The sequence below is a fragment of the Falco biarmicus genome, chromosome 6 (genome assembly GCF_023638135.1).
Source record: "Falco biarmicus isolate bFalBia1 chromosome 6, bFalBia1.pri, whole genome shotgun sequence".
In the NCBI taxonomy this organism is placed as follows: domain Eukaryota; kingdom Metazoa; phylum Chordata; class Aves; order Falconiformes; family Falconidae; genus Falco; species Falco biarmicus.
This window is the reverse complement of record NC_079293.1, coordinates 67,743,526-67,769,416: the sequence shown is the minus strand read 5'-3', so window position 1 is coordinate 67,769,416 and position 25,891 is coordinate 67,743,526. Positions and strand designations below refer to the sequence as shown.

General features: G+C 42.0%; 1 protein-coding gene across 1 annotated transcript in view; it reads right to left on the bottom strand.

Moving 5' to 3' along the window:
* Positions 1–14,937: 14,937 nt before the first annotated feature.
* PREP (prolyl endopeptidase) overlaps positions 14,938–25,891 on the bottom strand; it is a 113,559-nt gene continuing 102,605 nt past the window's right edge. Inside the window, exons 13-15 of the mRNA XM_056343244.1 lie at positions 25,517–25,648; positions 20,568–20,724; positions 14,938–18,218 (exon numbers count right to left, since the gene is read on the bottom strand). Of these exons, the coding sequence (XP_056199219.1) occupies positions 17,924–18,218; positions 20,568–20,724; positions 25,517–25,648 (584 nt within the window). The 3' untranslated portion in view covers positions 14,938–17,923. The remainder of the gene's footprint in view (positions 18,219–20,567; positions 20,725–25,516; positions 25,649–25,891) is intronic.

Sequence of the window (25,891 nt, the reverse complement as noted above, 5' to 3'; positions counted from 1 at the left end):
ATGCTGGGATGTGACCTAATGTGTCCATTTGGAATTAAATATGGTAAGGGATGTCAAGGACAAGAAGAGCTTCTTCAAGTACATCAGTAGCAAAAGGAATACCAGGGAAACGTGGACCCACTGCTGAACAAGGTAGGTGCCCTGAAGGCGAAGGATATAGAGAAGGTGGAGTTACTGAATGACTTCTTTGCTTCAGTCTTTACTGCTAAGGGTACCCTTCAGGAATCCCTGAGGCAACAGAGAAAGCCCAGAGAAAGAAGACTTTCCCTTGGTTGAGGAGGGTCATGTTAGAGATCATTTAGGCAAACCTGACACCCGCAAATCCATGGACCCTGATGGGATGCAGCCCCAAGTGCCAGGGGAGCTGGCAGATGTTACTGCTAAGCCACTCTCCATCATCTTTGGAAAGTCATGGAGAACAGGAAAGGTGCCTGAGGACTGGAGGAAAGCCAATGTCACTCCAGGCTTCAAAAAGGACAAGAAAGAGGACCCAGGAAACTACAGGCCAGTCACCTCACCTCCACCCCTGGTCATCTCTAAGGATGTGGAGGAAAAGAAGGTCATCAGGAACAGACAACATGGATTCAGCATGGGAAAGTCATGCCTGACCAACCTAATAGCCTTCTGTGATGGAATGACTAGCTGGGTAGATGAGGAGAGAGTGGTGGCTGTTGTCCACTTTGACTTCGGTAAGGCTTTTGACACTGTCTCATGTAATATCCTCATATGCAAGTTTAGGAAGCGTGGGTTAGATGGGTGGACAGTGAGGCGGGCTGAGAACTGGCTGAATGGCAGAGCTCAGAGGGTTCTGATCAGCAGCACAGCCTGGCTGGAGGCCTGTAGCCAGCAGTGTGCCCCAGCGTGAGTACTGGGACCAGTTCTGTTCAACTTACTCAGCAATGACCTGGATGAAGGGACAGAGTGTGCCCTCAGCAAGCTCCAGCTGGGTCTCCTGCAGTGGGCTGTGAGTCTCCTGCAGAACCTGGGTCATATCCACCAGCCCTGTGTGGACCTTCAGACACCTCCAGACATTGCAGACAGTTTACATGTTCTGCTGGTTTTGGCTGGGATAGCATTAATTTTCCTCATAGTAGGTAGTATGGGGCTGTGTTTTGGATTTGTGCTGGAAACAGTGTTGGTAACAGAGATGCGTTTCATTACTGCTGAGCAGCGCTGACACAGAGCCAAGGCCTTTTCTGCTTCTCACCCACCCCACCAGTGAGGGGGCTGGGGGTGCACAAGGAGTTGGGAGGGGACTCAGAGAGCTGAACCCGGCTGGCCAAAGGGATATTCCATACCATATGACATGGTGCTTCAGCATATAAAGCTGCGGGAAGAAGAGGGAAGGGGATCACGTTTGGAGTGATGACGTTTGTTTTCCCAAGTAACCATTATGCGTCATGGAGCCCGGCTTTCCTGGGCATGGCTGATCACCTGCCCGCTGATGAGAAGTGGTGAATGAATTCCTTGTATTGCTTTGCTTGCATGTAGCTTTTGCTTTACTTGTTAAACTGTTTTTGCCTCAACCCATGGTTTTTCTCACTTTTACTCTTTCAATTCTCCCCCCCATCCCACCGGGGGAGGATGGAGAGAAGAAGTGTCTGTGTGGTGCTTGGTTGCCAGCTGGGGTTAAACCATGACAAGTGTAGGCATCTAAATTTAGGTGTCTTAATCTAAAGCTGGTTCCCTGCCAGGGGCAGGTTTCAGGTGCCCAGACATAAGAAAGTTGATCAGTCTGAGATGCCCAAGGGTGTCTGCAGTGCCTGTGCAGGGCTGGCACATAACACCCAAGACCTGGGAAACCTGCATGCTTTGGGAGAATATTTGGAGGCTGAAAGGATGCCTGAGAGCATCCCAGCGTCACTAGAGATCCATGTGTGGGCCACTGAACTGCTCCCTTAATGACACACCATTGAACTTAGCAAATACAGATGAGTGCATCTGACACAGGGACTGTGTGGGACATAATAGGTTACTTTTCTAAAGATATAAAAATGTATCTTAATTTTTTTTCTGTACAACACAGCTATAAAGCACACTCACTTTCTAGCTGAATTACATTTGAACAGGGGTCTCTAGCAGACTTTATGCAGTTTCCATTCTTAGTTTTATTTATTCATAATTCTACCTTTTCTTATTCCAACTTTCACCCTCCTATTTGTGAAAGAAACTGTGCTGAAAACACTTGGGAAGTGTAAATCATTGTAGCTTGATTGAATTTGATAAAGTTAGGAGAATTTATATTAGGGAAGGATTTTACCTTTTAATCTTCAGCTGTCACAGATTCCTCCAGCTCTCTTTGCTGTAATACCCCAGAGCTGCAAAAGTACATGCTGAAACAGTATCATGTAGTTTATTCAGACAGTTAAGAATTATCTGTTTATTATAAACCAGATTTCTGTTGAGAATTTATTAGGTTTAAAGATTTTGAGAAAAAAAATATATTTTATTTGTGATATTTTGATTAACTCTGATCTGACATGAAAGTTGTGTGTCTTCCACAGGACATGCTCCCGTGTTATATGAAATACAGACTTGGAGGGGAGCAATGGATGTGTTGTCTAAGAGTAACTGCAGTGATGTGGAAATATATTCTTCATGTAACAGAGGCATCACAGCCTTCAAGACATCATCTTTTGGGTATGTAAAATAGAAGATCACTTTTCCCTTTCAGTATAATGGAATCTTGTCAGGAATTATGAAGGACAATTTTTCTTTTCCAAGTTTTAGCACATTGCTAAAGATATGGGATTTTTACTTATGACAGAGACAACAGCTAATACTTCACTATGTGTGAAAATAACACTAACTAAGATTAGACAAGTCTGCAAAAGACATTGTTAACAGAGCTGACAACAGCCTTTAATCTTAACTTTTTTTTTTCCTGCTGGCAAACTAAAAGATATTTTCCATTTCCCGCTGAAGATGTGTCTATGAGATTCATTGTAGCACTATGGTAAGCAGGCAAGAATGAACTAAATATGGGATGATATAACCTGAATTGTCTGAAAGGCTTAAGAGAAATCTTCCAGTAGGCTGCTCATAAGTTTGTCCTGAGCCTGCGCACACGGCTTCCATTAGCGTTACTGGGAAATGCAGCATAGCGGTAACAACATCCCATTGTCTGTTTTACTGCTGAAATGATTCCTGCCTTTCCCTGCACGCCTGTGGCACCCACATTGCCACACATTCTGATAGTTAAGGTGGCCCTTCCTTGACGAGGTTGGGTGGCCACTGGTGTAAAGTGTCACTGGTGGGAGATGATGTACCCAGGCCCTGGACACGATGCCTGAGCATGGAAGGGCTTGGCTGCTGTGGGGTGGGACCACAGAGCCTTGGGAGGCTGGTGGCTCATGCTCTGCTGCCACTGCATAGCAGTGAGCCAGGTTGTACTCTGAAAAGTGAAAATTATGAAGGAGGCTGAAACCCACAGTTTCTCGCTACCATTTCAGACTCCTCCTTGAAGATTGTAGTTATACCTACTGCCTCTGTCTGAGACCATAAGGGAAAGGGAAACAAAAGCATGCAAAATGGGGAGAAGAAGAAATGTGCAATGGGTCTGTGATGCAGACCCATTGCACAAAGTAGCTGGAGAGGGGTCAAAGCCAGTTTGCATCCACTGGGCAGAAGTATTTGAAGATGAGACAATGGGGAAGAAACTTGCAGCCAAATATGAATTTAGAAAGACTAAAATGTAACTGCTGCAAATCCAACAGAGGACATATGGGGAAGTCTCTTGATCTAGTGAAACTGTCACTGCAGTAAAAATAATAAGCAAGAGGTCACTGGTTATGAATGGAGGCTGAGAAATATTCCCCCAAGTGCTACTCCAAGATACTGGCAAGAATTTGCTGAGTGGCACTGATTAATGATATTGTGCATTAGCTCCTGTTGAGAGTTTATGTGTTTTTAGCCACAATCTAGTAGGAAAAAACAGAGGACCAGATGCAGACCTGTTCTTTGAGGAAGCTTTGTAAATGTAAAGGTGGAACCATACCAAAAATCTCTCACAGGCTTACAAATGCTTCAGAAAAAGCTTGGGATTCTTATGGTAATGTAGAATTGTTTAGTGCATTAAGAACTGTGAAGGGCAGCAGTATGAGCAAACAGGACCCCATATTTTAGGACCACACAGTGATGCATTCATGACAAATTCAGTGAATTGTTGGAAGAGTCTCAGAAAACCTTGGCAAAGTCAAGTAATTTCATTTTCAAATTGCTTCTCTTTTGGGATAGTAGTGCTTTATTATTTTTTTTTCCTGAACAAATGACAGATTTTCTTCAATTAAAAATTAAATTGGGACATGTGTTTTAATAGGGGGGGGGGGGGAGGAAAGACATTGAACATTTCTGAGTTTGACCAGAAAACTGAAAATACTGTTTTGCACATCAGCAAGGATAGAAAATGGAAGTGAAAAGGCAGAGACCAAGACTGCACTGGCATCAATGCTAGCATCTATAGCACAGTCAGTTAAGTTAGAAAAGAAAAGGAAAAAAAATAAAGGAAATCAGGTTAACTGTCAGTTGTCAAATGAGCTCATAATTAAGTGTGAGTAGAGCAAAAGATGTGTAGGTGTTTAAAGGCATTTCTAGTAATAAGAGCTGGCATCAAAAGCTTAGTTCATTATTGTTCAGAAAGCAAAGAGCTCAGGAAACTCCTTGATAGACCCTTGCATGAATCCAAATGGTAAGGTAGCAGTAATGCATAGGTATGTAAATAGCCTTTTGCATAAAACCAGCTCTGAGCATTTCACTTGTTTCTCTCTTTCAAAACACTGTGCTGCTTAACCTTCCCACAGGCGGACAAAGCTACCTCAGATCATCACAGAGGATGAAGAAACACAAAGATTGAGCATAGAAGTGCATTCCTTTGGTTGAAAAATCTCATCAGTGGTGGGGCATCACATTCAAAGAAAACTTGAGCTTACTGCTTATAATCCTTTTTAAATGTTAACTGTCTTCAGTAATTTTCCGCTATGGCTTTCTTGGCTGGCAGAGATTGCAAGGGATGAAAAGGGTGTTTTTTTAAAAAATGAAGCAAAGTGTTTCCCTTTTACAGCCTCTTCCTCACTTTTCTCCCACCACCTCTCTATCCTGAATAATCTTCAGAATGTGTCATGGAGACTTAAAGAGTGCTCAAGCTTTTTCTTTTTTCTATTTCAATGATAAATTGTACATAAACCTGAATTGGCTCTAGTTCAGAGGGGATTGCCCACACTTTAGTGGTAAGAGTTACCTCCATGGACCTGTGCACTGACATATAACTTCTGTGCTGTCTTCTACAAATCCTGCAGAATTTTTTTCCCTACATTTCAGCTATCATGTCTGATCGCATGCTTTTATTAGTATGTAATACGACTTTTTTTAAAAAAAATTCTGCTAAGCACTCAATCCAAATAACACCTTATGGCGGGCAGTGCTATAGATAATCATACATTGTGTGAAACTGTTGCCCTTCACTATTTGTAAAATCTCTGCCTCTTTATTTTCTTTTAATGTCCTTTTGTTTCTAGAGAATGTGGAGATTTCCATACCCAATTTACCATCACTACCATGCTTATTGTCAATATATCTTTCATGGCCTCTTATTTCACTGTTTTCTGAGTGAAAAATTACTGCTTTTTCAGTATCTCCTAACAGGCATCTGACTGACACTCCTACTTTTGCTCTGTCTTTTCAACATAGAATCAATGCAGTTCAATGCCAGATTTCAGAGGAGTCTTGGTATCTTCAGTGCCTCTCACCTTCTTTATCAGTGCTGGGGTTTGGGGATTTTTTGGCTTGTGTTTTGCTTGTTTGTTTGTTTAATTCTAAATGTATTTGAAGATATGTTTTTACTGGGTAGTGCATAGGTTAGGTTAGGACTTCCCAGGGCTTGAAGTGATGAGACGCAGCAGGGTGTTAGGCTGCTACTTTTCTGATACTGAGCCTCCCCCAAGGCCAGGGTTGAGAGGGAGCCGCTATTTTAGGTAAGCCTGCAGGACTCCCCAGGGTGAGCTGCTGGCATGGGGCCAGCTGGGGAGCATACTGGGGACAGCTTGCGGCTCCCCGGTCTTTTCCCCATGGCACAGACCCTCCCCTGGCCATCCCCTAACATGTGCTCTTGCCTGCCCTGTCACTGAGGTTGGCTGTGATAACTAATGACCTGCAGTTTCCAGGATTGTTCAAGGACTCGGTTAAATATAGGTACAAAATAAGCAGTGGCAGAACAGCCCTAGTAAGTTATATTGGCATATCTCAAAAGGTATTTAGGGTCCTTTTGCACCATCTATGCTGCGACTTCAAAATTACATTAGTCTGAAAATTTGCCTGCTGTCTTTGGATCTTATGTTAAAGTTAATTGCCAAAATGGGAAGATTCGCACGGATTGTTGTGCTTTGGATGAGGACTGCCTTCTGCTGCCCGTTAGTTTTTGGCTTCCAGTACTGACAACCTTGGGGTGGGGGGACAGTGGTTCACTTTGAGGGATCCCTGAACTCTTCCATTCTGTTGGGTTTTGTTTGATTTAGATGCTGCTGGCTGTGTTTACCTGAAATGAGAACAGGGAAATGTAGTGCCAGACATACTGTTTGTGTCTCTGCAAAAGATGCAGTAATGAAAAGGGCACAGAGCTCATGGGAGGACACCATGCCATCTCAGTGGGCCCGTGCCTCTGAGACAATTACTGGGACAAGTGGCTGCTGTAGAGGTGAAACCACCATCAGGGCTGAAAGCTCTGCGAGCTGCCCACTGCCAGTGTGTAAAGCTAAACTTACACAAAGTGCTTTTGTTGGCAACTTCAAGGAACAAGATGAAGGAGATGCACAAGAGGTGGCAGCAGCCTGTAGGGGCAGCTTGCCCTGCTGAAATAATGAAGGAAAGGAAAAAACAACAGAAGCTGAACCACAGCTAGTTCCAGCTAGAGGAGCTAATTAAACAGACCAGGGGGCAGTTCAGAGCAGCAGTATGTCTCGGGCGTCGGGTAGCACTGTTCTTTAATCAGGGACATCCATTTCTCACAAAAGCACCTGGAGAAAAGGTTAGTGAGAGCCACAACTAACATTTGAAAAGTGTTTCTTTAAAAGCTGACAGCTGGAGTTAGCAGCAGATGGTGAAAGCACAGTGAAAGCATGGATTAAAACCAGAGGGCCCAATGGGAATTGTAACGCTGGTACCAAACATTCCCAATGGGTGAGATTCAGTCATCTGTGGAAAATAAGCACACTGTCTCAAGTTCCTGTTGCATCCCAGAAATAAGATTTGAGTGAAGCATAGTCCTTTGGAGGGCCATGTATGTGGGAACCATATGTCACCCAAGGAGAACAGCTAGTCTTTGGAAACTGGCTTGAGGGTTTTCTGAATTTCTAATAAGTGATCTGGAACAAAGTAGAGAGGAAATTATGCAAAACCCCAATGGAAGGTCTCCCTCTGCATGTGTGCATGTGTGGACCTGCAATTTGTTTGCTTTTGCCATAAGCTTTGCAGTGATTCCTGTGTGCTGAAGCTCTACGTAATTCAAGGAGTAGACAAGGTTAAAACAATGAAAAAGGTCAAAGAATGAAAAATGACTGGCATAGCGTGATTAGGAAAGATGAGAGCACCTTGTGGAGCTCAGAGCAGGTAAAGCAAATAAGATATTCCTGTAACATGTAGTACAGTGTAGAGAGAATGGGATGGATGAAGCAGCTGCTGTAAGATACGGGCTCAGGGTCAATAGGAAGATCTATGTCAGACAGGCGCTAGGTGTTTAAATCTGAAACTGCAATTCAGAAAACCCTATCAGTTCATTGCTCCCCTCCAGAAATGCCTCTCATGTGGGCCAGAAAGCTCCCTTGGTAGCTGGGGGTCTCCACTGCGCCCAGGCTCTGACCTGCGCTGCACTTCTCCGTTGCACTGAATGACAGCCTTTGGTTAGTCAGTGGCGGGGTCAGGCTGCAGCATGCCTTTTCCCCTGCTGGCTTCACGCTGATCAGCACAGCAGGACAGCTCAAACAAACGCACCGATGGTAGGATTTCGGGAAGTCCTGGAGAGGCTGGGATTTCCCAATTCCCTTGCTTTGGCTGCCATGGCTGGTTCAAGGGGTCTCCTGGCTTGCTGCACCTCCCTTCAGTTATCTCGTGTCTGGCTGCCTGGTGTGCAGGTCTCAAGTTGGCAAGCTGAGGAGATCAGCTCCATGTTTTGGGTGTAAAGAGGAAGATGCACGGAAGCTGGCTTCTAGGCTAAACTGGCATTTTCAACAAAATTTCTGCTGGAAATAAGGATGACATGCTTTCCCAAAAGGCTTGCACAGCCTTTTAGGGTTTGAACATGAGTGATTACCTTCCCTAGACATCTGTTGTCATCCTGAATAGTGGATAAAACCCACAAATGAGATGAGTAGGCTAATAAACTTGAAAAAAATAATAGCTTTGAGTGCAGGAGATGTTTATGCTTAAAGGAAGAGGAAGCTCACCCTGTAATTTGACAGCATTCAGGCTCTCTGCCGAGGCAGGGAAGGTGGTCTTAGAGACCGTGCTCCAAATATATTTCCCAAGTTCCCAGGTAAGCCCATTTTTCTCCACAGCCAAGACCCACATCAAGCGTTGGTATTGCTCTGGCATGCATACAGACAGCACAGCTTTTCTGTGAGCCATCTGGATAACGACAGAGGTATTAAATACACATGCAGCACCAGCTGTCCTTCCAGCCTTGGCAAAGGGGGCCACAGCACCAACAGCCCTCCTCCAAGGAGTCCTCGGGCTCTGCATTGTGGAGGCAGGCATAAGCCTCCCAGCATTTCCACCGCGCACAGTGTTTTCACCTGTTCAGAGATTTGCTGGCATGGTGTCACTGGGTTTGCCTGCTGCAGGGGGGACATGCTTTGCGCTTGTACAGGGTTGTGTGCCCCCAGCCCTGCAAGACACTCTGAATTTTACCACAGCAGCCAGGCAAAAATTATTAATGCCAGACTTCTGCCTCGGGGCTGGCATTAGCTGGAAGAAGATCATATTTGGGAACAAAGGAGAAAAGGAAAATAAATAACTTCTTTCCAGAATGATTTATCACCAGCTGTTTGAGTCTGACCAGATGTCTGCAATGCTGGAAGCTATCTTGAGGAAGAGGGATTTATTTATTTAAAGAGGTACAAAACTTTTCACAGTGGGCCATATTGGCTAAAGACAGGCCCAAGTCAGGAGCTGCAAGGCACAACCTTTAGCTGCCTGGCTGAGCACTCGCCTAGGTGTGTGCATGCAGCCTGAGCAAATCCTCGCCTCTTCCCCATTACTTAAAAGAAGCAGCTGCCTCTGGTCTGAGACAAGTGAAGGATTTCAGGACACAGGATTTAAAAAAAAAAAAAAAAAAAAAAAAGTGACCCCAACTCTGTAGATTCATATTCACCAGGAAACGGCAGGACCCTGGAATTTGCCTCAGCCCATATTGGTATTTTATATTTACATTATGGGATAAAACAGTGAAACAGTTTTGGATGCTGGCGCCAGAGCCCAGGACATCCCTACGGAGGGTACGCTGCTGTTGTGCACCGCCTGGGGCGTGGCTCCTGCATTTATGGCAGCTTGTGGTGCCCAGCCAGGGAGGGCTACAGGGGCACTGAAGCCCAAACTCCTCTGCCAGGGGAGGGTCCCCGCCATGAGGCTGCTGCTAGATTTGAGAAGAGACAGAGGGGAAAGCTGACCAGAGGGAGCTCTGTCCTGGCAGATTGCTAAACATGCCCTGACAATACCTGTTGAATCCCACCCCGAAAAACGCTAAACCACAGCAAACTGCTAGTACCTGTCCCCAAGTGAGGTACTGAGTTACCTGAATTGTGTGAACCGAGCCCAGAGAGAGGCTGTACCAAAAGCCCCCAGACCACGTGGAGATGCCTCAGGCTAACTTTGGTGTGCAATTTAAGTGCCGGTGAAGTTAGGTGTATCAATACCTAATTTAGGAGCTAGGCTTTCCAAAAGAGATGTCAAAGTTCAATGAAGTGTCTGCTAGACCTCTGCAAGAGTGGGAGAAAGTAAACCTCGACCTCAAAATGGGATTCAGAGTAGTCGTCAGGTTAAGCATTAAAGTCACAGGAGGTACAAACTGGGCATGCGAAGCACCTGGGGGTGTGAAGTCCTGCAGCACCCAGGACACCAACACCATCACCCACGGGGACGCCTGAACACCCTGTTCTCTCCCTGGGAGAGAGTCTGATGTCTGCTCCTGGAAAAGAGGGGCCTCTGTTTATCCAGTGAGTGGGAAATCTCAGGTGCTGGCTAGCCCGTTACTGTATCTGCACTGTGGGTAGCCTGTCTCCTGTGTGGACCCCTTGGGTGGGCACTGCACCTTCTCTCCAGCCCTGTCCCTGTCCCTACCTCCTTTTGCTCCTGTCTGGAGCCTATGGCTGGACCCTGCACCTGGTACCTTGCTTGCCATATCGGGGGCTGTAGATGGGCCCCATTACCAGCCCCCAAATCGGCCCACCATGGTCCAGCCCTGTGGGACTGTACCCGATGGCGAGGCCATGGTCTATGCTGGTGTATTCCTCGCTCCCAGATCCCTCAGCTAACAGCTGAGGCCACTGCTAGCTGCCACGCAGGGGAACTGGGCTGCCCAGAGACTTGGCCTTGGTGACCACATCACCTGGCACACGTTGCAGCTGACAGGTAGGGCAGGGAGCTGCTAAACCCTCAGGGGAGCCCAAGATGAAGCGGCATCTGGGCACTGGCCCCATCTTGGAGGATTCCCCCATTGCAGGGGTTTAGATCCCTGCCAGCCATTTGGTGGTGGCTAAAAGGGAGGCTCAGCTAGAGCTGCCTTTCCAGCTGGCTAGAGAAGGCCAACTCTCCTGACCAAAATCTGCTCTCCATTTCAGCTCTGCTGCCCTCAGCAACCAGTGGAGGTGGCACTCTGGCCTGTGGGCAACCCCGTAAAGCCTATCTGCACCGAGGCCTGCAGAGCAGCGTGAAGTGGCTGAGTCGTTAAATGATTCAATCTATCACATCCTTCCTCAAGACACTGGTGCATCATCCTCGGCTCCCAAAATAACAGCCAAATACTTTCATATTTCAGTGACTACAGCTACGCCTGACAGCTGGCGTAGGACCTTGGGACGAACCTACAGCCAACACGTCTCAGAACCAGCCTCCAACAGCCGGGGGGAACAGCTCTTCCTTTGGCTCCACAGCCAGGAGCTCCGTAGGCCTGTGCATCCAAAGGCAAAGATACACAGTCCTTATCCTGCCATCAACTGAGGGACATGGCACGTCTATACTTGGGTGGTGACTGCTCCCCGTGTTTCTGACAGGTCCCACCACAGTGCGTGCCTTGCCCCCTAAAGCCACTTCTGATGGAATGAAGAGGCCACCACACCCCTCTGCAGTTACTGCTTGGATGGATATTCCCTCGCACCTAATTAGAACAGTAAAGCAGTGAACCGTGCATGTTGGTGTTAAATGCCAATGAACAGAAAGCATGTTTTCCAGAACACCTCTCCAGGTGATGTCCACCATCACGGTGGTTCTTTCTCTGACCCAGAGCTGCTGTCCCCAGCTGGCAGAACAGGCTGCCTGATTCTCACCAAAGGACACAAGCAACAAAAATCAAAAAGCTGTCCAAAACTGCTAAAGAAATGGTCTCAATAAGCTTTCTAATTCATTAGTTGGAAGCGATTTTCTAACTTTGATACCCCTCCCTCTCAATTGACTTCCTCTGGCAAGCGCACAGGCCCTGGAAGGCTCCACCATGCAGGAAGAACGGGCAGCAGGCCCACGGCAGCAAACTGTTTAATGACTGGGTTGTTGTGCGAGTGACTGTCATCTGTGAGAGGAGGATGTTTTCCAGTTTGTCCTTGGCAGCCAAAGCTTTGCGGGAGGATAACCACATTGCAAATAAGGGGGAATTTCAAGGACTTTGGCTTTTAGGCATTTTGAGTGATGGGTGCTCTTGCAAAGATGAGATTTGGATCTGCACTTCCTCAAAGTTCAAGGCGGTCCGAGCACCTCCCTCTAATCAGGAAAAGTAATCCCTTTAATTTCAAAATACAGCTAGAGTTTTCCCAAGCTCTGTGATTTCCAGGCAGTGATCATGAATGTTTATTTCATTTTTTTACTGTAATGCAGTTTTCCTAGTACCTGTGTCTACCTAGTGAAACACAAAATTAAAGGTAAACCATACAAGAGCTGAAGCTTGGGGTCCCTGTGAATGGACTGAGGTCTACAGCTTCATGCCATTCATGATGAAAACACATTTTTCATACTGAGAAGCTTTAAACTAAGTGAAACAGCAATTTCAGCAGCCGAATGTTAATTATTAACACTAAATATATGAAGTAGGAAGTATTTAACAGCTTGGCCCAGCTACTGAAATAGATACCTGCACATAATGCTTGTTCTACTACAAAGCTTGTTCTACTACAGCAGAGCTTCCTTTGAAATATAATACTACCAGAAAACATATTCTGTTGAGAAATGAGTTTCATTTGAAACAGCCAGAAGACACTAAGTATTGTTCATCTCCTCCTGTTACCACTCCAAAGGGTTCTGAATAGTGAAATGCCCAAGCCCTTGACTCAGTCTTTCCCAGGAAGGAAACAACAGTCCACATTACAGCACTTTGTCACTTGCTGTCAAAATGACATGCTGTTGTTGCACACCAGAAATGGCCTAAAAGCAGAAAGCAGCACAGAAAGCAGTTTTTCCACCAGCTAAGCATTCTCATCCAAACTTCTAAAAAATTGCCTTAACTGGTTTATAACTAATGAATAAATTCCTCTGTTACTCAGCATGCTCATGGTTGTTCAACGACTGCTAGGTGGCAAAGCAAACATTATTTTTTTCACTGTTGCTCTTGTCTTCTGACACTTTCAAAGTTCCACAGGAGAAGATACTTGATGGCATCACTGAAATGCAATATATCTCAATGCTCATCTGTTCTTCTACTGAGGAGATGTCAGAGGTTAAGTGCAACTCTTCACAGGGAAAGAAAAGCAGCATGAAAATGATGCTAAGAACTACATGGAATCACCACCTATGAGTTCAGGTGCCCCTGCTGAATTAAGCATTTCATGCAGCTCAACCTACAGCTGGTCTGTAGCTTCTTACATTCGTACTACATGTGTGCAATCTTACATTTGTACTACAACCTTGTTTCCTAAAAGCAGGAAATTCCACCCTACTCCATGTCTGGGGGAACGCTTATTTTGGAACTCACACAGTGAATGCTCATCCAGTCTCCTGAAGAACTGAAAGGGTCAAGTCAATATGAATACTAAAAAATTATGCCCTTTCTATTGCTTTTCTTCCGCTTATTTCCCCAGTATTTTGACAGTGATGCCAAGATGAAAATGATAGGTAATATTTTGGGCCTAATATTGCCCTGTTACAGGTTACAGACAAATATCGAATTTAATGCTTCAGTTAGCACTATCAGATACCTACTTAATATGCATGTTATTCAAAATAGTATGCCCACCCCCCCCCCTTTAAGGGGTTCAAGAATAATGCCTCCTTCCTTTTTGCACACAGAAAGCCTGATGTACAAACTGTAGTCTGAGCAGCATGTGGCAGGCTAGAAATGTCGCATTTGCAGAGACACCATCCATCCAGTGACTCCAGCTCTCATGCAGCATCTGCTGCGGAAGCTGGAAACATTTAGTGAAAATCACCACAAACTGACTCTTGCCATTCAGACTTCCGACATTTACCTTGCCCTGCTATGTGTTAGGGCATGAGCACCAAGTTTGTTCCTTGCCTCTGTTACTCCTGCTAGCAAAGCAGAGTGACGTCTGCAGAACAGAGATTTTCACTGACATGTTGTTGCTCAACTTTGGTTTTAAATGTTGAATTTTCAGTTAATCTTCTTATGGAAAATTAGAAGAAATGGCCAAATCACAGTCCTCCTAGTCCAGAATTTCAGTTTATTTCTGCCGATGCCAGTAACTTCCACTGAGGGACTCGGTCACCTCTGCCATAAATAAACTGAGACATGAGCTTATTCAGAAATTGCTATTCAGGAATAGTGTTATCTTGAGGACACACCTTGGTTATCCTCAGAGACATGAGAATTGGAAGGCTAGCCCACCTCCCCCTCCTGCAAGGGCAAGGGGAAAATAAAGCCAGAGGAATGCTTTTTCTTTTCCTGGCATACAATATAGTAAGGCAGAAGTAATTAAAAGAACATTTGGAGAAATGAAGTTGCCAAACCTGGCTGTTCAAACAGCATGGACTATTCGAACCCCAAGAGGTCTGCACAAAGAGGCAATTGCACAAAAGCTGTCCACTAAAGATTTTCAAAGTAGAAGAGCTTGGCAGAAAATTGGGTTGTTGCTCATTAGTTTGGCTCCCAAGTCCCTCCCTCAGCCTCGTCCCCTAAATCCTATTTGGCTTGGAAAACCCCTTTCACAGGAGAGGCTGTCAGGAAGAGTCTATAAGCAGATCCTGACTCTATAAGCAGGCAATCCTGAGGGGCTACCTCAGGCTAAAAATAAACAAATGACCTGACAACTTAGATATTTGAGAACTGTTGCTGCCATATCAAATCCAAAAGTACTGATGCTCATGTTTCTACCTTCCTACAGACAGATGGCAAAGTACAGTGAAGTCAAGAAAATCCTGGCCAAACAGGAGAAGTCCTAGGTGCCAGGAACAGGTGTCTCCCAACTCTGTCTTGAGCGTCCTTTACGCTTACATACCAGCTGCCCTCCCTTCACCCTTAGGTCTTGGTGGTTATATTGCTGGGGAGGGTGCAGCACCTTTGTGAAGTCATTATCTTTTTTTTTTTTTTTTTTTTTTTTTTAGCTACCAAAATGTAAATTAACTCCAATGCAAAGGAATTCAAATATCTTTCTGCAGAGCATGAAGACTCTTCCGCTTTTAAAAATACTTCTCACCTTTTTCACATAAATACATTCTGATGCAAATGTGTTTTCATGGGAGCAAAGGCAACTACGGTATCTTTACATTATGTGTGAAGAGTATCAGAAGCAGCAATATGTAAAAAGTTCATTTATTTCCACTTAAAAACAGATTTTGTTTCATGCAACATAAGCCTCTTACAGGACTTTATGATAAAGATTTTTCTGGTTTTGATCTTGGCACAAAACATTGGTATCTATTTTTCTAAGAAACATGATTTTGAAAAAGCAGATAGTTGTGAGGAGGTTACCTTGCCCAGCTAGTGAATTTTGCTTCATGTACTGGAAATAAAAGGATACAGAGCCTCTTCATAAAATAGCGTTTCCACTGCAGAGAAAAGAAGTTAACCTTGAAACCAAACTAACAGAGATTTCATTACGTTTTATACAGCAGAAATGGTTTGGCTCCAGGTCTATTTAATCACCCTGGTCAGGGTTGGAAGGGACCTCTGGAGAGCATCTAGTCTGACCCTCTGCTAAAGTGGGTTTACCTTTACCTAGAGGATGTTGCACAGAATTGCATCCAGGTGGGTTCCGAATGCGTCCAGAGAAGGAGACTCCATAGCCTCTCTGGGCAGCCCATTACAATACAAAAGCGTTACTTGTGCAGAGTTAATTACAGATTCCAGTTGGAGCATGTCCCCTTCTGCACCGAAAGAAGCAATTCAGCTAGTAGGACTGCTTTGCAACATCACTTTTTTGGCACCTGAATCATAGACTTGGCATACCTGATTAAGATCAATTAAAAAGTCAACATTAAGACTCCGTTACATACAGAAAATGCTTTCCCAATAAAGATACCAGCATTCTACAAAGGATACCCTTTAACACTTCTTATTTTGTAAGCAGCGTCTCCAGCAAGCCAGCTCCCCCTTGAATACTGTTGATTGCCACTCAAAGAGAAATGTTTGTTTCCAAACTCCCCACATTACGGGTCACCTGCCTCAGTATTGAGCCATTCAGGTAACCCAGCTTCAGGAGGAAAAGGAATGATTTTTAACCTGTGCCAGAAGTTTTGTGTTTGAGCAGCTGGGGAAGGCGGCTAAGCATTTTTAGGAACAAAGACCTGGAGAGATGATTGAGGTGTCTGTGCCCAAGCCTTTGCAATTCAATGCACCAACACAGTGCAGCAATATTTCATGAACACCTGACGACCATTATTTTCCACACACCTTATCCTACAAAGCTCTCATCTCAGAGGTAAAGCTCTGCCCTCATGATGGGAACTGTAACATTCAAGAAAAGCCCAGATGCCGCAGCTGTGAGGTGTTGCAAGTGGAGGTGGCACGGTTTTATGTACTTTGTTTCTGCCATGCAGGGACTCTGTTGAAAATTCCCAAATGATCACAGAAGGCAGTTCATATTCCTCTAGGAAAATGGGGATGCTGAACCTGAACCCTGTTTTCATAGCCTGGAGGGAAAAAACCCCAACCCTCCCTCAACTCCCCATTTTGATTGTTTAATTCGATGCTGTGATTAGAATGCATCAGTCCATAAAGTACCTGGTAAAACTGTAATGCCCATGGACCACAAATAAATCCCAGATCACATACAGGTTTTAGGTGTGGTATTTCATAGGAAAGCAAAAACCTTCCCCCTCTCTTTTCTTTTTCAACTCCTAAAATCAAATTGCACACAGTAAGGGCCTGGGAGGGATGATCTTTCCTGGATTGCTGAGGGAATAAGCAGAAACCCCAGAGCATGAGAGAGACACAGGAGTGAATCTAGTACAAATTTATTTTTAATTTTGCTGCTGTTTACAGCAGCCTACTCTTCTTTTAAATACCACTCCCTCCTTTTCCTATGCTGAGACGCTACTTAGAAATGAAACTCTTGAGCCCAGAGTTAAAATACAGGCTTTAGGGTATAAGCATGAATATAATGACAAGCATGATTCTGGAAGAATCTATCAGCTTATCCAAATCTGAGAGCAGCAGGGTTTTCTGAAGGGGCAACAAAGATTAATAATAATTGATAAAATACTTCTTTGCTCTGCAAAATCAAACTGTAATTGCTGCAGTGCATCAGAGTTCAGACAGCTAGTAGGCAAATACTCACATCTACTTTGTAACCTAGATGGGAAAGATATGAAATGGCAGTTAAAATACTGTGCCTGTGTCAAGTCATTAGGGAGTCTGACTAGGAGCTCTTGTTCTGCAACCAGAACTAGGTTATACTTATGTTTAGACTTTGGCTTGTTAGAGAACATGCTGTCAAAGGCATCAGGAAAAACTGAACTTGAACAATCTAGACAAAGCTGTGGTTTTGGATTGGGTCTTTTTGTTGTTTTTCTTTTTTCCTTCTTTTTTTTAAGTCAATGTCTGGTCTACTCTTCAGAAATATTGAAGAGCTAACAGCAGGCAGGTTGTTGAAGAGTATCTTCATAGCTTGACTGAGATTACAGTGAGAATCTAAGAGTTCTTCCATTTTCTCTTTCATGTAGAAATAAATGACAGAAAACTGCTGACATTTTGAAGTCTCTTTGGAAAGAAAAAACAATTTAGCAACATCATTATTATAGACTGTAACACACCTATGAACAGTATGTAATACAAGCTTTTAAATAATATTTGACTTAATTACCCAGATTACTGTTTCTTCAGTATTTCATGGTTAGCACTGAATACCTGCAATTTACATTCTTAAATGAGTTCCTGTGTAAATAAAGTATGCTCAGAGTTCTTGTATGTGGACAGTACTTACATTTAATTACAGATGATCTGGATATGTTTATAGGTGCAAAATACATTAAAATTGTTTACAGGAAATAAGCTCAACTAGCACTAACTCTGGAATCTAAACGTTCACATCAGCACCAACAGTAGCTCAGCTATTTATTGGAACATGCTTTTTAAAATGCCCTTTGGAACGCATTAGAAAAGAAATTCAAAGAAATGCCAAAAAGAGGAAGCACAGAAGATCAAAACTCCATAGCAGGCCGGATCAATAAAATATTAAACTGCAGTTTTTAAATGTAAGTACTACACCAAGTAGTAGTCTGGTTGGTCTTAAATGGTGTCAAAGCCCTTGTTTTCTAAAGGAGACAACAATAAGCATTTTGCCTATTCAATCCAATCAAGATTTAGGCATCGTGCTATAAAAGCAAACATATCTGACACTTCTTCTATAACTTTAGCAGTTGGCTTTCCTGCTCCATGCCCAGCCTTGGTGTCAACATGGATGAGGAGTGGATTGGTTTGTTTACGGCTTCGGCCCACAACATACTGCAGAGTAGCGATAAACTTCAGTGAATGTAGAGGGACCACACGATCATCGTGGTCTGCTGTGAGAAGCAGCGTAGAGGGATACTGGATGCCATCTTCTTCTGGTAGTTTGACATTGTGAAGTGGAGAGTACCTGAGAAGAGCACACAAATGTTTACATATTTTTTCCTTAATGCCTGGCAAGAAGGTCCTCTCCTACTGAAATGGTCACAGTGGCATTTAATAGCACTCAGAATACTACAGTTCTCAGTTGCCTAAATCAGAATTGCAGTACTGGCAACTGATTCGTGGTAGTGGCCACAGATCTCTGGCTCTCAAATATGAAGCGAGTAAATTCCTTTAATTTCAGAGAGGCATATGCATACATCTCACAGAAATGCCAAAAATAACAGGAATAGGCAACAGGGAAGCTGCAGCAAAAGCTATCAGGTCCATAGCAGGATCCATCCTGCTGGGAAACAGGGACATCCAGACTTTTTCCCAGCATACATATGTAGTCCAGGTCTGCAGGTGGATGGCTTCTTCCCGTGCAAATTTGGAAACAGTCTCTGATGGTAAGCCACAAGGGCTGCAGAGTTATTAAATTTGCTCCCTCCAATATTCAGGCTGCCTTTGAACACACACGTACTCCGAAGGAACACCATGCAGGAAACTGAAAGGAGAAGTGTAAGCTTTCCCACTTTCAATAGATGACCTTGATTCCTATTTTTTGAGCAATGAATAATCTAACTTTCAAAATTTGTTTTCTTTGCAGGAACATTTACATCTTAGCTACTGTAACATAACATAAAAGGTGTATCTACGTACCTCAACACAAAGTACTCTCTAGCATCAGAAATTAAACATAATAGTAAATCAGAAAGAATTCCATCTAAACATTTCATACTTTGTTTAGACAAAACTACACCTAGGAAGAATGTTACATTCTTTGAATCAAGAGTAGGACATTATTTTTTCCCCTATTTCCTGACAGGAAATACAGAAGGAAATTTTCCTTTATTTTTGAATGAATTTCCTGCTCAGAGGAGTACCCAGCAAGTTAAGTCCAAATTATTTTTAAGAACATGTGACAATATTTAAATGTCTAACCTCACAGATTCCTGGCTTCCTCATTTTAATCTAAGGAACAATGTAAGTGAATTTGCAGATGATTACATTTTTGGGAAGAAGTTAAATGATAGTCACTGCATGCCACTCTATTTGCCGTATGTATTTTTGGGATATCTGTAACGGCAGCATCTAAGCAACATTACATATATATCTTCCTATATCTGATAAGCAATTGCCAGCTGCTGAAAAAGAAGCAAAGAAATATTTTAGGTATTGCCATATAAGATGTTTCTAAAATTATGTGAGTAAATATGTGTGTAAATAGGTATGGAGTGACTCCTTCCTATGAATGCATTTCTCCTAATCATGGTATGAATTTAAAACTTTGCTTCTACTTTACCTCTTCAGAATATCTGAATTCACAGATGTGCAGGCGAGTTTCAGTGTCCAAAGTCATTAAGATTATTTGGATCATTTTTATAACAGTTAATCTTTTATCTGTTATCTACTGATAAAATATGAATTATGAAATTTAATTGTTTTGTGCACTATATTTACAATAACATGTTTGCCACTGAAGGACAGCTGGAGGTTCTGAAACAATCTAATTACAATGGGCCCAACTGATCATCTAGTACTGGGACCTGACACTGATGATAATTTTTTTTAAAAATAAATGCTTTAGATCAAGTTGGAGCTCAGTGTACTTGTAGCACAGGTACTTTTTAATATCTAAACACTCTATTAAATTTCAGACCAGCCAAATTAAGTGTGTCTGAAGCATTCTCCTGGAATGTCAATCTTCATTATTAAAGGAATACAAATGCAGTAACAGAAGACAAAGTTCCAGAAAAGTATTTTTAAATGATGGCACTTATTCAAACACACTCATTATTAGCTATATCCAGTGTGCAGAGCATTTCTGTTCATACACAGCTGTCTCTCTTGTCTCTCTCTCTCTTTTTTCAAAATAATCTTTCCAGACCTCTCAGAAAGGAGTTAATAAATAAATTAATATCCTGTTATGGTCTACTACCATTCAATTCCTACAAATAAATCCCATCCACGTTGTATAACATAATTCACAAAGGTGACTGCCTCTCCCTCATCATAAATACACAATTTATGTAGAGGTTCACTTCAGAACATTCTGTTGTGACAGCTTAAAGGAGTCATTATTCAGGAAGAAAACCTTATGAGTTATTAAAGCTGCTAGTAGAACAAGGTCTTTGAAAATACGACTATTTGTCTCAACAGGGCTTTGAAGATAGTCTTTCACACAAAACTGAGTTGTAAGGAAATGCTCAACTCCCCAAATCCAGTGTGGGAAAGGATGGCATAATTCTTAGACTAGATAATTGACCATAACAACCTGAAACTGTTGAGCAGACTACACATTTTAACAACCACAGAAGTATTTAAAGGCACTTACTTGCATAGCCATTCAAACTGCTCTTTACAGTCGGAGCAACCGTAGTCAGTGGTCCAAGCATGGCCAATGGTGTACTTGTGGAACTTGAGCATGTCCATCACTCCCACTTGGGCAATAGCACACCCAAATAGGTCGGGGCGCTGATTAGCACAGGCAGCTTTGACAGGAAAACAGCTCTATTAGTATTCATATCTTAAACAATTAAGCTCAGCAGTGAAAGGTCGAATGCTAGTTCACAAAAGACCAACTTCCAAAAAGCTGTCTTTTATAAACACAAAGTTTCTTTGGAAAAAAAAAAAAAAAGAAAAAAAAATAACGTTAAACTGTTCAGTTAAACCAATGTGAGAAGAAACATAGATCACCATATAATACTTGGAGCCAAAAACCTTCAGTATAAAACACTGGATATAAACCCAGCTGCATTGGAAGAAGATTGCCAGTGAAAAGAAAGCCAAATAGACTTTTAAGTAAAACTGAAAGCAAATACACAAACGGAAAAATTGTAATTCCCAAAGATGGTATGTTCAAAAGAGCTTAAGAGCTATTTCCCTGTTCCTCACACACCAAACATGCTGTTCTTTGAAAACTGCCTTCCAAACTAGCAAACTGGGTTTCACGGAGAAATGCACTTATAAAATATGTGAGCTTTAGTACTACTGAATTGACATTTCTAAACCATTCACTGTCTAGACTTTTAGAATTAGTATCAACCAGGAAGAGAGCACTAAGGAGCAAAAGCACTCCATTTATTAATGAAAGTTCTCTTCCATAATTACTATGCAAATCCCTATGAAAAGAGTTTTGATAAAAGCAGATTACTACAAAATCAGAGGAATAACCTCATCTTCATAAAGCAAATTACTATTGTATTTTCTTCTTTTATGATTGCCACCTTCCTACCACTGGAAGGGATAATTTCTTTAAGAATAATGCTTGCCTCATATATTTTAAAAATAACTGCAGCAGGCCCATCTAGCTTAGTGTTCAGTTTCTAAGAGTGGCAACTGGCAGGTGCTCTGGGAAAAGGTGTTAAGCAAATACTAGGAGGTACTTCCTGTACATTATCAGCTTTTGAACTAGCTGTTTAGGTTTTCCCCAAGCTGGAGTTATCTCCAACCATCTTGTTAAAAAGAGCCATCAAAACACATATCCTCTGTAAGAACATCTACTTCCTTTCTTAATATGTATTCACCTAGTGTTCATCATATCCTGTAGCAAGAAGTTCTTCAATTACAATTTCTGTTGCTTGATTTAAATCTATTACCTGCTGATTTTACTAATTCCCCTGCTTTTTTTTTTTAATTTTAAGAAATATGAGCACGGAGATTTTTACATAACTATTACAATGGATCCTATAATACCTTTCTGAATTCAGAGCTAATCACTATGCATTCACACATAGGTAAACTCTTTCCCAAATTCTTGTATCTCCTTATTTTTGTCCACTGTGAAAATGGATCGTTTATTCCCATTCTCCGCCTCCTGCTAACCAGGACATTGCTATGACATAAACTTGCTTCCAGTTCAGCAAAAACTTTTTCGCATGGCCTTATGCAAGAGACTTTGTCAAAAGCTTTTGAAAATCCAAGAATAACTCCTTACCTAGACCACTGTTACAAGCACCGTACGCTGCCTGACTCCTTCAAATAGCTCTAATAGATTTTCAAGATCTAACTTCAGCCTGCAAAATTTTTCCTTGTATGTAAGCTATTATTTTGCCTACTAGAGAAATCAGATGTACTCATCTGCAATTTGTGGATCACCATGAACCATTCAAAAATTGGCATTACATTTGCCCCCTTCTGTTCCTCAGCTATTCAGGCTTAGTAGCCTGCAGTTTCATACTGGAGTCCACTTAGGATCTTGCATGTACACCATCTGGTCCTGGCAACACACTACTTTTTATTTGATCGATTTATTCCCAAAACCTTTTCTGCTGATGCTTCAGCTTGAGTCAGGTCCTCAGAGTATTCCCCATGAAGAGAGAACTCCCCACGCTCCTCAGGAGGGAACATCAATACAAATAGACCATTTATATTGTTCTGCTCTGCCATTACCTTTCTTCAGTGCTCCTTTTACACCTCACTAACCTCTAAGTCCCACAGACCCTCTGGCCAGCTTCCTGCTTCTGATGTACATAGAAAACTTGCATTGCTAATCTTTATACTGGAAGCAATTTGTCACCAGTATCCTGTGGTTGGTCAGTCCCCATCAAGAAATTATGCTCCACCCTCTTTTCTCCATTTGAATGCCATTTCTATATTCTGAAGGATGCGATTTTACTTCTAGTCATCTCTGATAGGTGACTACGCTAACCCTTCCTGGGTCCTTTCTAAGCCACTTTCATAAGGTATATGTAGTGCCTTCAATAGCTGCCATGTCAAAGCTCATTATCTTTTAACTAAAGCTTTCAATCAGAACCCTCCCCTTCGTGTTATTTGCTTTTATGAACATAAATTATATTCCGGTAGGAAAAAAAGCTAAACCAGCTATCATAACATTTAATTTTAGTACTCTATTGCAGAGTGTCTCTTGAAACACTGTGTGCTGCTCAGGGTTTTATGAAAAATTGCTGCTCCTAGTTCCCTAAATAGTTATTTCAGTAAGAAATGACTTATGGAGACACTTACCCATTCCCACTGCACCCCTTTAATTAGCCATAATACTTAATTATACGCATTAATAAACTAACCTGGAACAACAATTTATTCATTAATTTTACGCCTCTGCACATAGTTGAGCTTTAAAATTCAGTACAGAAGCAAGATTTCAAAACCTCAGAACTGTTGGGGTAAGCAAACACGAGAGGTCAAACACTGCGTTTCATGAAGGAGGTTTTCAGCTCACAGCTGTGCTGCTCTGCTCAGCTTGGGGATCACACTGCAGGACAAGGAAGTCTTGTGTTGCAGTTGAATGAGGCAAGAGCTCAGGGCTCTGCACTCCTCAGAGACACCTCCTGTTAGTCTGACTAAAAGGAAACAGTATTTTGCAAGTGTGACAATACTCTGTGTTGTCAGTTTTTTCTTCAATAAATGAGAAGTGAGAAAATCTGGCAGTGGGTCCTCCTTGCACCTAAAGTGTAAGTTATGCTCTCTAGTGTCGCATGAACAACTGTTGCAAAATTTAGTTCTGCTTTGATGCAAAGGCACTTACAAGAATTTCCTAAATTCACCTAATTCTACCCAGTCAAGAAAAATCCCTATCTGGCTCACCAAGAGTATGGAAATCCAGCTGGATTGTAATTCATCTGCAAGTGCAAAGGAAGCTTTCTAACAACAGATTTTCCAGAGCAGGGAGGTCTATATTCCCAAAACTTGCCTCCTACTGGAGTGATGTACAGTCTGCAGATGTCATTTTCTTTCCCTTACCTAAACAAAGAGCGCGGCTGACTTATTCAGCCATAAACACAGGTTATTATGTTGGGTAGGATGAATCTCATCCTGACTGAAACTGAAGTCCATGTAACCATAAAATAGTATTTTCAGAAGCTATATAACATATTGAAAGTTTAACTGCATTTCCAAATACGTATTTATGCTCACATAAAATTTACTTGTGCAATGCTTGCACTCCCAACAGTGTGCAAACCCTTTAATCCTTTACCATATTCATCCATTTCTATTGATGCTCTTATTTACAATGCACAAATAACTCCTGTCACCTGTAACAGAGAAGCATATAAGCAGAAAGCAAAATCACAACCTTACATGCATTTGTTATTTCTCTTTAAAACTAAGAATGTATGAATAGCCAAGATCTGTATAACCTCAAATCCTTTTTCCTATGCTGGCTGCTAGTTCACTGGAAAATAAAATAAAACCAATAGAGCCAGTATTCAGCAGCAGACAAATAGGGAGGAGTATAAAAAGAAGAACAAGCAAAGAGTGGTGGGCCTAATAAATCTGCTCATTTTCTATAAATCAGTGATTTATGAACTTGAAATACTTATTTTTTCTTCTCACATGACTAGCTCAATTGGATCATACTGTCGCATGCCTTTCATGCTGTTTAAAAAAAATACAAACAAACCCCAGTATTATTCATTTCTGTTTGCTTCTCCTTTCAAAATTAAACAAAATCACTTTTTCTTCTACTGCTTTCAGATACATGGATTCAATCAGAAATAAATTTTGGAGCTTTTTAAATACTCCTTAGACTATGAGACAATTTTGTGACAAATTTTCCTGTTTAAGAGGAGGCTGTTAATTTCCTTGAATTTATGAACACACACAACAGTGAATCGTACATATGTGTGAACAAGATGCATTTGTAACAAAGGGCTACATTTACACAGTCTCTCAAAAGCTCATGACTTTTTCAAGTAGCTGTACTTGTTTGTATTTTATGTTTCTCACCGAAGACATTGATGATGTTATTTGTGGTCATGTTTTAACTAAATATTTAACTTAACAGTGAAAGTAGAGTCCCTGAAAATTACATGTCCCTGAACAGAGGCTTTAAACTCAGAACTGTCAAGTTTTCATTTGCTCTCCAAGAACAACAATGCATGACTACAGAAAGAGTGAACGAGAAAGTCTGATGAAGGACTGCACGACATGGGATTCTAGCTTACACTTTAGACCACATCAAGTTTCCTGATAATTTCTGTTTCTTCAGTAATTATTTTGTAATGGTTAGCCCTAAAGAAAAATAAAAAACCCAATATTTTTTTAAAGCATTCTTACTGTGTGTTTCTACTACAGGGTTAGCTCTACCACGTAAGACAGTAATTGTAATTATGGCTTTTAACAGTCAGCTTTTGCTAGAGCCTGCAGAATCCCAATGTCCTATGCAAACAGCATACAAAATAGCATTGTATATATTTTAACATCTGGTATATATTAATGCATTGACATGCTGGCAGCTTTTGAAAAGAGTCTCAGAAATTTTTGTCTGGTTAGTTTGATAAACTCAGAACCAAACCCAGGAAATATATGAGCAGTTCTTACCAACTAAGAGGCCCCCATTTGAGCCTCCATTAATAGTCAGCTTCTTTGGAGATGTGTAGCCTTCCTTGATGAGGTATTTGGCAGCACACTGAAAGTCATCAAAGCAGTTTTGTTTGTTGGCCAAGATACCACCTAGCACACAAATAAAAAAAAAAAATCAATTGATGTCATAAAATCCATTTGATACCATCTCTTCAGAAAAACATGTCTGCAAAAATACCTGGGAACAATTCCAGTTTCATGAACATTTTAATAATTGATGCAGCCAGAAAGACAGCAAAAATGAAAGATTCTTTCAACACAGAGATGGTGTAAGATGGTTCTGTCAATAACTAATGCTTTCAGAAACTCTGAATAATACATACCTATACCGTG